Source organism: Aptenodytes forsteri, unplaced genomic scaffold (genome assembly GCF_000699145.1).
Source record: "Aptenodytes forsteri isolate BGI_AS27 unplaced genomic scaffold, ASM69914v1 Scaffold196, whole genome shotgun sequence".
Taxonomy (NCBI): domain Eukaryota; kingdom Metazoa; phylum Chordata; class Aves; order Sphenisciformes; family Spheniscidae; genus Aptenodytes; species Aptenodytes forsteri.
This window is the reverse complement of record NW_008795333.1, coordinates 44,202-56,272: the sequence shown is the minus strand read 5'-3', so window position 1 is coordinate 56,272 and position 12,071 is coordinate 44,202. Positions and strand designations below refer to the sequence as shown.

The following is a 12,071-nucleotide window of genomic DNA, read 5'->3' as shown; positions in this document are numbered from 1 at the left end:
TTGGGTGCTCTCCCCCCCCCTGCGGGAAAGGGTCCCGGGTGCATTTCGCTTGCCGCCCGTCTCACCCCTGCCGCCGTTACCAGGCGCCTCTGCATCCTGAAGGGGATTTACCCCCACGAGCCCAAGCACAAGAAGAAGGTGAACAAAGGCTCCACCGCAGCCAGGACCTTCTACCTCCTCAAGGATATCAAATTCCTCCTTCACGAGCCCATCGTCAACAAGTTCCGGGAGTATAAGGTAATTATCCCGCACAAGACCCCCAAGGCGGTGCCCGAGGGGCCGCTCGGGGCTCGCCCTCTCCCCGCAGAGCCCCCGGCCTCCCCCTCTCCCCGCAGGTGTTTGTGCGGAAGCTCCGGAAGGCGTACGGGAAGAGCGAGTGGAGCACCGTAGACCGGCTGAAGAACAACAAGCCCACCTACAAGCTCGACCACATCGTGAAGGAGAGGTGAGCCACCGGCCGGGTCCCGGCAGAGCCGTCCTCTTTTAGGAGGAGCTTTCCCTGCAGTCACCTGGGCCTGTGGAGCCTTCGCTGTGTCTGTCCCTCTTTAAGAACCCACCTCCTGCAGCGGTTCCGGGGGTTTTGATGGAAACCGGTGTTTGTGGGCTGGAGGAGAAGGCCGTAGCGTGCTGCACACTGGTTGTAGCAAAGCGTGAGCGAGCAGGGAGTTGCCTGCCCGTCCTCGATGGCTCCAGGGTCTCCAGGAGGACGCTGAGAACTCTCCTCCTCTCCCTGAGCAGTGTTTTCCCGGGTCACCCTTGGAGGGAGGGCTGGTGGAGGGTGAATCGTGCCAATGGAGTTGGTGAATTTGGTGACAGTGAGGGAGGAGAGGACCCAGGAGGGAGGGAACCTGCTCTGGCAGGTCTCTTCGTTGTCCCGGTGGTGCCTGGGACCTCGCTGTGCTGGTGCAGAGAGGGGAGAGAGAAACAGCACCGAGAGGCAGACGCTGCCCCCCCGACAAGCTCTGTGCTCAGGAGGGGAGATGGTCTGGGCACCTGGCGGCTGCACCGCTGCCCAAGCTGTGGGGCCGCACTGTCTCCCCCCGCCCGCAGTGTTTGAGTCCTGCAGCTTTCGTCTGGGCCTCGTCCGTCTGGCTGAGGAGTGCCACGTGCCGGTGCGCTGCACCGCAGGCCACGGGCACGCTTGTCCTCGGTGGGTCCAGGCTGGGATTCCCCAACACTCGCTGCCTGCGGGTGCCCTAAAACCTGTTTACACCCACCCTGTAATCAGGGGTGTTGCCATCCCCTCGCCCAGGGAGCTTCCCGGCTCCCCGGGGAGCTGCCTGGAGGTCCCTGTGTGACCATGGGCTCCCGAGTGCCCAGGAGGGACACCCCGTCCCTGTGGGTCACCGGTTTCGGTGGGACGTGCAGGAGGTGGGTGCTGCACGGTGCCCAGTCCTTTCTTGCGTGAGGTCTCCACCAGCCCCAGCAGCTTTTGGTGGATGCTGGGGCTGGGTGTGATTTCCCCTTCTCCTCCTGCCCGGGCGCAGGTACCCAACCTTCATAGACGCGCTGCGGGACCTGGATGATGCCCTCTCCATGTGCTTCCTCTTCTCTACCTTCCCACGGACGGGCAAGTGCCACGTGCAGACCATCCAGCTCTGCCGGCGCCTGGCCATGGAGTTCCTCAACTACATCATCGCCTCCCGCTCCCTGCGCAAGGTGGGCGCTGCGGGGAGGGACGGGGCTGAGACCTTCCCTGCCCCGGGGGGGGGGCTGCCCCCCAGGAGGGCACAGGGCCAGCTGTGCTGGCAGCTTCAGATGGGGAACGAGTGCTGCCGGGCCGTCTGTGACGCTCCCCTGACGAACCCACTGATGGGGCAAGGGTTAATGAGGACTGGGACAAGGGAGCACGCGTGGCCTTCCTCCCCCTGAGCCTTCGCGCTGTTCCCTGCCAGGTCTTCCTCTCCATCAAGGGCATCTACTACCAGGCCGAGGTGCTGGGGCAGCCCGTCACCTGGATCACCCCTTACACCTTCGCCCATGACGTGAGTACCTGGGAAGAGCACGGCAGGATCCGTGCGGGACTCGCGCTGCCGCTGCCTCGCTGCTCCCTTCCCTGTGGCCGGGGAAGGGTCGAGGGACCGTCCTGTGGCTCTCGCGCTGCAGAGGCAGACGAGGCTGTGCCCAGCCTGTGGTGGAGACCACGAGGCCCGGCTCGGGAGGCGTGCGAGGACGCAATCCTCTTCTACGCCCCGGGATGGCTGTACCTGTGTCCCCTGTGCCTGGCTGTACCAGTCTCCCCGGTTCCTTATTTCCTCTTGTCAATTATTAAGATGTGCCTTAATCAGCAATTAAAGATTAACCTGCAGGAATGAGGCTGGTGGCACTGAGGGAAGAGACGAGTCAGACCCCGCACCCTCTGCCAGGGTGGTTCTGCCGTGTCCCCTGCGTGGTCCAGGCAGGCAGCGGGGCTCGGGCCGGTGGGGCTCGGACGGGGGGCTGTGGGTGCCACCGTGCCATGCCGGCCGCACGGCTGTGCTGCGCCTTGCCAAGATCCTTGGCACGCAGGAGTTCACCATTACAGCAGTGCCCTCTCGTTTTGCTCTGGGGCTTGGCATGGTCGGGTTGAGGCTTTCCAGCTTTGTGGCCTTTGGTACGTCCCGCGCTGGGGCTCACCTTCCCAGCTCAACCCCCCGGCAGCATCTCCTCGGCCAACCCGTGTCCTTCCCAGCCAGCATTACTTCTCGCTCCCTTGAGTTTTGGCTGTTGTGGGGCTGGCTGGGTCCCTGCCGGGTTTTGGCTCCTTGTCCTGCTTTGCCGTGGCCTGCACTTCTCACATGGAGGAGCAGAGTCCCTGGACCAAGCCACCATGATGGGATGAGGTGCTCCATTAGTCCGAGTAGGTCCCTTCACGGAAGGGTGGCAGCGGGGCCCCGCGTAGCAGCCTGGAGAGCTCTCCCTGCCCAGGGTTGGCGGTGGCCATGGATCTCCAGACCTCGCTGTGAAGGGGGCAGGATCCTCCTCCCTGTGCGGATGGGACGGGCCCCTGTCCCTGCAAAGCGGGGTCTGGTCCTTTGTCCTTGTGTCTTCACTCTTCCCGTGTGCCTGCAGCACCCCACGGACGTGGATTACCGTGTGATGGCCACCTTCACCGAGTTTTACACCACCCTGTTGGGCTTCGTCAACTTTCGCCTCTACCACTCCCTCAACCTGCTCTACCCCCCCAAGGTGAGGCCACCGCCTGCCCCGGGGACGCGCTGTGCTGGCCCGAGCCTGGCGGCACCACCCGGTGCAGGTGGTGGGAAGCGAGACCCCGCAGCCCCCCACGGACGTGGATTACCGTGTGATGGCCACCTTCACCGAGTTTTACACCACCCTGTTGGGCTTTCACAACTTTCGCCTCTACCACTCCCTCAACCTGCTCTACCCCCCCAAGGAGAGGCCACCGCCCCCCGGGGACGCGCCGTGCTGGCCCGAGCCTGGCGGCACAAACCACTGCCGGGGGGGGGGAGGGACCGTGGACCGTGTTGGAGGGTCAGGTTGGGGTGGGGCCCCGAGCCTGGCGGCACCACCCGGTGCAGGTGGTGGGAAGCGAGACCGTGTTGGAGGGTCAGGGTTGGGGTTGGGGGTTGTTTGGGGTCTCTGGGTTTGGGAGCTGCCTCCCCACCTTTCTCTTTCTCCCCAGATCGATGGCCAGGCTGACGTTGAGCTGAAGCCCGCGGAGGGCAAGGAGTACGCCATGGATTCGGAGAGCTACCTGGAGGTGAGGGACGCTGCCATCACCCTGGCCCATGGGAGGACCCTGCGTGGCCGTGGTGTCCTGATCCCAGACTCCCTCCTGGCGTGGGGCATTCGATGTGCAGGGGCCGAGGAGCAGAGCCTGATCCCCGCGTGGTGGAGGGGGCTGGTCCCAAACTCCTTGCCCCCTCATGCTGGCCAAGGGAGGAGCTTTGCTTGGCCTCAGGGGCCACTGGACTGCAGGCTGGGACAGCACATGGAGGAGGCTGAACATCTGTGTAGTCCCAGGGGGAGGTCTTTTGACCTCTCACTCTGAGAAACGGCCTTCTTCCTCCGTGAGGCTGCCCCTTTTCCCACCCCCAAAGCACCGGCGGGGCGTGACGCCTTCTCGGTCTCCTCCCGCTGCAGAAACTGTCGGCTCTGAGCGCCAGCCTGGCCCGTGTGGTGGCACCGACCCACGAGGACGAGGTGGAGATGGATGAGTTCCCGGTGGAGGGGGTAAGAGCCTGGTGAGGGGGGGCTCAGCCCTGGCCTTGGGTGATCCTGTCTGCGGTACGTCTTGTGCCCGGGCAAAGGCTGGCAGGGCCTGGTGTGGTGCTGGGAGGGACTGCCAGGAGGCTGGGGACAGCATCCGAGAGCCCGCCTTGCAGAGGGTGCCCTGGCGGGGGCTGCTCGTGGGGCAGAGGCTGAATGCTTTGCTCTGAGCAGGAGACGGCGGAGCAGATGGACGCGAGGAAGAAGGAGCAGGACGCCCTGGAGAAGCACAAAAAGTTGTTTGAAGGGCTGCGCTTCTTCCTCAACAGGGAGGTGCCTCGAGAGCCGCTGGCCTTCATCATCCGGTATGTGGTGGGCAGGCAGCCCTGCTACCCCGTGCTGGCCTCCCCCAGCCTCCCTATCAGGACTTTTGAGGCCAATCTGCCTGACGTCCCGCGGGCGAGGTGACCCTCAGGGCCCCTCCTGCCTGCCTGACCCCTCGGTGGGTTTTGCTGGCAGGTGCTTTGGTGGCCAGGTCTCCTGGGACAAGTCCCTGTGCATCGGTGCCACCTACGACGTGAGCAACCCCTCCATCACCCACCAGATTGTTGACCGGCCCCGGGTGGAGCAGCAGGTTGTTGGCAGGTGGGTGAGGCAGGTGGCCTGTCCCCAGAATGGCCACCCGGGCTAGCAGGTGTCCCTGGCCGTCCCAGAGCGGTCCCACGCTCCGTCTGCTCCCTTGCAGACCCATGGGCTCCAGAGCCTGGGGTGGGAGGAAGGAGTCTGACCCCATGTCCCTCCGCCCCACAGGTACTACCTGCAGCCTCAGTGGGTCTTCGACTCCGTCAATGCCAAGCTGTGCCTCCCCGTGGCTGACTATTTCCCTGGCGTGCTGCTGCCCCCACACCTCTCGCCCTTCGTGACGGAGCAGGAAGGAGACTACGTCCCTCCCGAGAAGCTGAAGCTGCTGGCCATGCAGAGGGGCGAGAACCCAGGTGATGGAAGGCTCCGAGGTTGGAGGAGGAGAGGAGCCAGGTGGTGTTGCTGCCTCGGCAGGGCCGTACCTGCCCCGGGGCCAGCGGCTGCTCTCCTGGTGGTAACAGTGGTCTCTCTGTAGATGAAGAGAGTGAGGAGGAGGATGAAGAAGAGGAGGACGACAATGACAAAGAAGAAGAGGAGGAGGAGGAGGAGGAAGATGAGTCTGAAAAGGAAGAGGAGATGAAATTAAAGAAGATGGAAGAGCAGAAGACTCAGAGCAACAAGGTATGGTTCGTGGCAGCGGGCTGGGAGCCCCAGGAGGAGGCAGCTCTGATGAGCTCTGTCCCTGCTGGGGCTCTGCTCACTGCGGGACGTCCCGGCCGAGTCCCTGTTGTGGGACTGCTGTGGCTGTGCCGCTCCTGCAGCGGCCACCACGCTTCTGGGTCCTGGACCTATGTTCACAAGCTGCAGCTCCCATTCATGCTCAGGACCTGCCGCCTGGTCCGGAGGGTGCTGTGGCTCTTCCGTGGCCCCCAGTGAATGGCGTGGAAACATCTGTCCCTGGGGAAGGGTGGCGGGCTCCCGGCATCCGGGGTCCTGAGCTCTCCGGCTCCCCACAGGCGCTTCCCGTGAAGGTGACCGCTGGCAAGCTGCGGCTGGAGGACAGGCAGCGCCTGGAGCAGGAGCAGCAAAGCGAGGAGAAGCGTCTGGCCATCATGATGATGAAGAAAAGGGAGAAATACCTCTACAAGAAGATCATGTTTGGCAAGAAGCGCAAAGTCCGAGAGGTACGAGCGTAGGGCTGCTGTGGGCCAAGGACCCTTGCCTGGATCCTGGTGCTAGCTCTTCCCAAATCGGCTTGCAGCTACGGATCGCTAAAACCGGGTCTGTCCCCATCTCGGGGGGAGAGGGAGCAGCCTCTGCTTCCGATACAGTGCCAGCTCTGGGCTGCTCCTTCCGCTCCTCCCTGTACCTGGCGAGGGCATTGAGCGAAGCTGGGCAAGGGTGAGGCTCTACAAGCCTCTTCCCCGGCATCACCAGGCTGCGTGATCACCAGGGTCTCTCGACCCTGGCAGGGCAGAGCTCCTCGCGCTCCCTTGGGGCCGTGGCTTGTGCTCAGCAAGCGAAGCTGCCGCCCCTCTCTGTGCCCCACGCCTGGCCCGGGTGCCGGCAGCAGATGGGTCCATCTCCCCCCCAGTGTACAGCTGGAGGGTTTGGTGGGACCGAGGGTAGAGCAGCCCTCGGTGTGGGCAGACCGGTCTGATTGTGGGTCTCGGGGCGGGGGGGGTTGTCTCCACAGGCGAACAAACTCGCTGCCAAGAGGAAAGCCCACGACACTGCCGTCAAAGAGGAGAAAAAGAAAAGCAAGAAGGCGCGACGAGCGTGATGGGGCCAGGGGGCTTCCCGCAGGGGCTGGCTGGCTGGCCGCGCCCTGCGGACACCATCGCATTTGGGTGAAAAACCCTCAGCTTTGTTCCTGGGGCAGAAATGCTAAATTAAAACACTCTCTGTCTGTAAATACACTTCCCGCTGTGCCTTCCCCGGGGCTCCCTCAGCTCCCCTCTGCCGGTGCCGCTGCCCGTCCTGGCCTGGGCTGCGGGATTGGTGTCATGAGGACTGTCCTCTTCATGCTGGCGCCATGTCTGCTTCCCAGCCCGCAGGGGTGGCGAGCGAGGAAGAGGAAGCCAAGGAGAGCTCTGGGCTCTTGCAGGTCCCTCCGGGATTGTTCCCTTTGAATTTGCACAGCCCTGGGTGGAGGAGCCGAGCCCCCGTGGTGGAGCGGGAGTTCCCTGGGGGCTGCCTGGCTTGGCGGGGCATTGCGGCGTGTTTTGGAGGCTCGGCACAAAGAACGGGGCTTTGCCCCAGCCTTGGTGGAGAGGAGTCCATAGCAGAGGGGAGCCCGTCCTCTGCCCAGCCCGGAGCTGCCCTCCAGCATCCACGTGGCAGGCTGTACTTCTCTTGTATTTTTATTTTTCATTAAAGAAGGTGATGCTTCCCCGGTGGCGTGTGTTGTCCGTTCCCTCCCAGCCGTGGCGGGCCGGCGCGACGGCGCTGCACTCGGTGCTCTGCCCGGTCCTGGGCACAGCGGAGGAGGCGCAGATCGGTTCATCCGAGACGCGTGCAGTGCTGGAGATGGCTCCTCATCCTGCACCGGGAAGGTACGGCTGTTGGGAGGTGGAGCAGAAGGGACAGAGCCTGGTCCCTGCTCCAGGTGCCGCGACCCCTGGGCACTGTGGCTGTTACCTTGCTCCTTGTCACCCTCTGCCGTGCCTTGTTCCCAGCGGCAGGTTTGGGTAGGGTCTGCTCGATACCAGCTGGGTGCTGAGAGGCGACTCCAAGTCCATTTTGTTCTACCGTGGGAAGCGCGAAAGTCCTGCCCCTGGGGAGGAACAGCCCCAGGCACCGGGACATGCCGGGGGCCTCCAGGCTGGAAAGCAGCTCAGCAGAAAAGGACCTGGGGGTCCTGGTGGGCACCACGTTGACCGTGAGCCACCAACATGTGCCCCTGGGGCAAAAAGGGCTAATGGTGCCGCATGAGGAGTGTTGGAGGAGGTTGAGGGAGGTGGTCCTGCCCCTTGGCGCTGGTGAGGCCACTCATGGAGTGCTGTGTCCAGCAATGGGCTCCTCAGTGCAAGAGTGACACGGACACACTGGAGCATGTCCAGTGAAGGGCCACCAAGATGATGCAGGGTTTGGAGCATCTCTCCTAAGAAGAAAGGCTGCGAGACCTGGGACTGGAGAAGACAAGGTTCAGGAGGATCTTATCAATGGGTATAAATACCCAAGGGGGAGGGTGTGAAGATGGAGCCAGGTTCTTTTCAGTGGTGTCCAATGCCAGGACATGAGGTGATGGGCACAAACTGAAACCCAGGAGGTTCTTCTGAACATCAAGAAACACTTCTTCACCGTGAAGGCGACCAAGAACTGGCACAAGGTTGCTCAGAGAGGCAGTGGAGTCTCCATCCATGGAGATACCACGACCAGGGAGGCTGGACTAGCTGACTTTCAGAGGTGCCTCTAACCCCACGGGGATGCTGTTGGGTTGCTTGCAAAGGGATGAGGCAAAGATTTTTGGGGCTCACTGTCCCTCTCCCACCTTCCTCCAGCAAGAGGCTGAGGGGGCGATTTTTTGGGTGAAGGAGAGGTTATTTTGGGGCTCTTGGCTGAGATAAAGCAACACATGGAGAAACTAGGGCTGCCACAGCCGATGCCGGGGCCGCCGACCCCAGCATCAATGGCATTATCCCCCCCCTTCCCCTAAAATCCATTTTTTTCCCCCAAACAGCCACCCCCACACACATTTCCTCGCCGGGGCCTACGCAGGGCCCTGAGGCCTGTTCATGACTGTCCTCCTCCTGGGGAGAAGAGGAGGGTAACGCTTGGTTTTGTGCAAGATTTACAGGTTTTTTTCCCCTTTTCTGGCTCGTTTTGGAGGTTGGGAAGGGGCGTCCCAAGGTGGGGTGGCTTGCTGTGGGGTTTTTGTAGGGTTTTGGTGAGTGTGGCCTCCTTGGGGTGTGAAGGTCATGTTGTCTCGTGGGGCTTACGCGGACACCCTTGTCTCCAGCCATGGTGAAGGTTGTGGTATCTCACGGGGCTTTATAGGGACACCCTTGTCTGTAGCTGTGGTAAAGGTTGTGCCATCAAATGGGGTTTTTGTGGGGACACCCTTGTCCCCAGCTGTGGTGAAGGCTGTGCCATCTCATGGGGCTTTTATGGGGACACCCTGTCCCTGGCTGTGGTGAAGGCTGTGCCATCTCATGGGGCCTTTTATGGAGACACCACGGCCCCAGCCATGGTGAAGACTGGTTATCTCATGGGGCTTTTATGGGGACACCCTTGTCCCCAGCTGTGGTGAAGGCTGCATCATCTCATGGGATTTTTGGGGGGATGCCTTGTCTGTGGCTGTGGTGAAGGCTGTGCCATCTCATGGGGCTTTTATGGGGACACCCTGTCCCTGGCTGTGGTGAAGGCTGTGCCATCTCATGGGGCCTTTTATGGAGACACCACGGCCCCAGCCATGGTGAAGACTGGTTATCTCATGGGGCTTTTATGGGGACACCCTTGTCCCCAGCTGTGGTGAAGGCTGCATCATCTCATGGGATTTTTGGGGGGATGCCTTGTCTGTGGCTGTGGTGAAGGCTGTGCCATCTCATGGGGCCTTTTATGGAGACACCACGGCCCCAGCCATGGTGAAGACCGGTTGTCTCACGGGGTTTTTATGGGGACACCCTCGTGCTCAGCTGTGGTGAAGGCTGCGTCATCTCGTGGGGTTTTTTGGAGGACCCCCTCTTTCCCAACCCAGCCAAGGTGAAAGCTGTGCCGCCTCATGGCAGTGCTGCGGGGACCGCGTGTGGGCCATGAACTCACCGCGAGCACCGCCCGCCCCGGGGGTCAATAACCCCTAGCAGTGAGCAAGCAACAGCACAGATAGGGAACTGTTGATAACAGCCCGCCTGCCTTTTTCTTTCTTTCTTTTTTCTTTTTCTTTCTTTTTTTTCCTTTCTTTTTCTTTCCTTTTCTTTCTTTTTCTTTTTTGTTTTCTTCTTCTTTTTTCTTTTTCCTTTCTTTTCTTTCTTCTTTTTTCTCTCTTCTTTTTCTTTTTTCTTTCTTCTTTTTTCTTTCTACTTTTTCTTTTTTCCTTTTTTCTTTCTTTTTTTCTTTTTCCCTCTTCTCCCCTCTTTTTTTTTCTTTTTTTTTTTTTATTTGCTTGCTTTTTTACCCCTTTCCTTGATTTCACCTCTTGGGGAAGGAGGAGGTCCAACCACCTGGGAGCTCCCGGGGCTGCACCCAGAGCCGGGCTTCCACCACGGGGCAGCAGACCCCGAATGCGGCTTCCCAACCCCACTGGAGCCGCCCACTGGACACCCGCTCCCGGGCACCCGCAGGCACCGTGCCGGGGCGGCAGATAAGGAAAGGGCGATGGGACCGGCAGGCAGCTGCCAGGCTGCCCAGCCAGGTGACCACAAACCGGTCGCGCCACCCCGACGGCCACCGGTTCCCCCTCTTTCACCAGCGCTAATGACAGCTTTTCCGCCCGATAAAGGCACCTGACGCCGCGCTTGGCCAGCGAGTGTCCGACGGGGCCAAGCCCTGGCCCGGACGGGGTGTGCCACCGCAGTGCTGCTGCCGGTCCCTCCGACCAGCTGCTCAAGCTCCTCACCAAATCCCTCGGGATCCCCAGCTCCGGCGTGCGCTTCCCCGGCGGTCACAGTTTTCAGCGTGAGTGCTTTGTTTGTACCCCCAAATCTGGGGGGGTATTCGCTCTGCCCACTCCCAGGTGGGGGGACAGGGGGTGGGGGACGTCATGGTGGAGCCCACCTGGGGATGGTTTACACCCCATCAAGGCCGCGAGCATCCCTTCATTGAGCTGCCGCACCCTGGCCGCCGCTGTCCTCTTTGGCTGGAAACCCTTCGCAACGCCATCCCCCAAAAAAGGGGGAAACCTGGAATTAAGAGAGGTGCCCTGTGGAGAGGGGCTGGGACGGCTCCTTGCCCCCACGCCGCTGTTTCCAGGGCGAATCCAGGCAGGGGGACGGAAAAGCAAGCGGCCGGAGCCAGAGCAGGCGGCGGAGCTGGGGGTGTTACTTAACTCGGTGTCGCGGTTACTTCACGCCATTACCCGTGACGAATGGGCCTGGGGGGTAGGGGGAAGAGATGGGCGATAAATCCCGGGCGTGACTCCAGCCAGGGCTGGGTGCAATTGGAAACGCATCTGATAAGGGCGTGGGGGAGGCTGCGCGCTTGCCGCGCGCTGGGGTGTTAACGCTGCCTCTGAGTAGGGACAAGTCTCCCGTCCCCATCCCGGCAGCAGCCCCTGCCTCCCCAGGGGCAGGCGGGCACGTCCCAGCGTTGATTTTTGGGGAGCACGTGTTTGCACTCGCTTGTGTTCGCTTGTGCGCTTGCTTGCTCCTCTCCATTGCCCGGAGGTGCCTGTTCCTCTCCACTGCTCATGGCCGGCACGGGCTCGGGCTTTAATTTTGAGGAGCTGGATGGGATCCCTCATCCGGGGCTGGCGACGCCGGGGGGGTGTCTGTCCTGGGAGAGCAGGGACATGCCAGTGGGGTCAGCGCCTGTGGGGAGGCGGCGGCTCCTCACCCCTCTTCTTGCGATGACAGAGGATATTCTGGCTTTTCTCGTCCCCCAGCACCAGCTGGGGCTGCCCAGGGGTTGCGCAGGTTAACACCGGGGTGAGAACCGGTCCCGCCGAGGCAGGGCAGGATGTGTCAGCTGCCTGCGATGGGGCAATAGCTGCCTGCCCGCCCGGGGCTCGGCAGGGTGACCCCAAGCCCCGTGGGGACGAGCTCTGAACCCCAAACACCTCCGTCATGGACGGAGACTCGGGTGGGTACCGGGCATGGCCGAGGGGTGCCCTGCAGCTACGCTGCCCGAGCAAGCGCGTGGGGCCGTCACCGTCTTTAGCAGCAGAGAGCCAGCTTTGAGGGCGGTGGGAAGCGCCAGGGCCGGATCCGGGCGCACAATGGCCCCTTTTCTGCCCCGTCGTGGGGTGATGCCCGAGCAGGGTGCCTGATGGTGCCGAGCCCTCCCCCGTGTGGCCGCAGCACCCGCTCGCCCTCCCGGGCACAGCCACATCATGGCAGGACGGGACCCTGCGGGCAGCAGCACCCCTCAGCGCCCTCCGTGGGTGGGGTGCCTGGGGACACCCAAAGTCCCAGCGCAACCAGTGGGACCCGGGAAGGGGGAAAAGGCTGGCAGCAGCGCTGCACCTCAGCGGTTATCACGCTGAGGGTGGGGGAGCACAGATATTGCTGCCATTAAGGCCATAAAAGCCATGTAGATACGGCGGGCAGGCAGCGGGGAGGGAGAGCAGGGGGAGGCTGCGGGAAGGATGGAGAGGAGCCGACAGAGCACCGCCGGGACGCCCTGGGGAGCAGGCGGCTGGGTCGGGGGTGCGGGGCCGAGCCCCCGCCGCAGCACTCCCC

General features: G+C 62.4%; 1 protein-coding gene across 2 annotated transcripts; it reads left to right on the top strand.

Annotated features, from left to right (window-relative positions):
• Nucleotides 1-86: 86 nt before the first annotated feature.
• Nucleotides 87-7,126, top strand: PES1 (pescadillo ribosomal biogenesis factor 1). Of its 2 annotated transcripts, XM_009280113.1 has the most exons (13): nt 87-237; nt 336-445; nt 1,488-1,659; nt 1,896-1,985; nt 3,052-3,168; nt 3,626-3,703; nt 4,087-4,176; nt 4,387-4,517; nt 4,672-4,797; nt 4,963-5,147; nt 5,270-5,415; nt 5,751-5,918; nt 6,431-7,126. In XM_009280113.1, exons 3-13 carry the CDS (start codon nt 1,537-1,539, stop codon nt 6,515-6,517), a joined length of 1,341 nt encoding a protein of 446 aa, XP_009278388.1. In that variant the 5' UTR covers nt 87-237; nt 336-445; nt 1,488-1,536; the 3' UTR covers nt 6,518-7,126. The 2 variants fall into 2 exon arrangements, with proteins under 2 accessions (XP_009278388.1, XP_019327838.1); XM_019472293.1 differs by lacking the exons at nt 87-237; nt 336-445; nt 1,488-1,659; nt 1,896-1,985; nt 3,052-3,168 and adding an exon at nt 3,272-3,376.
• The last annotated feature ends 4,945 nt before the right edge of the window (nt 7,127-12,071 follow it).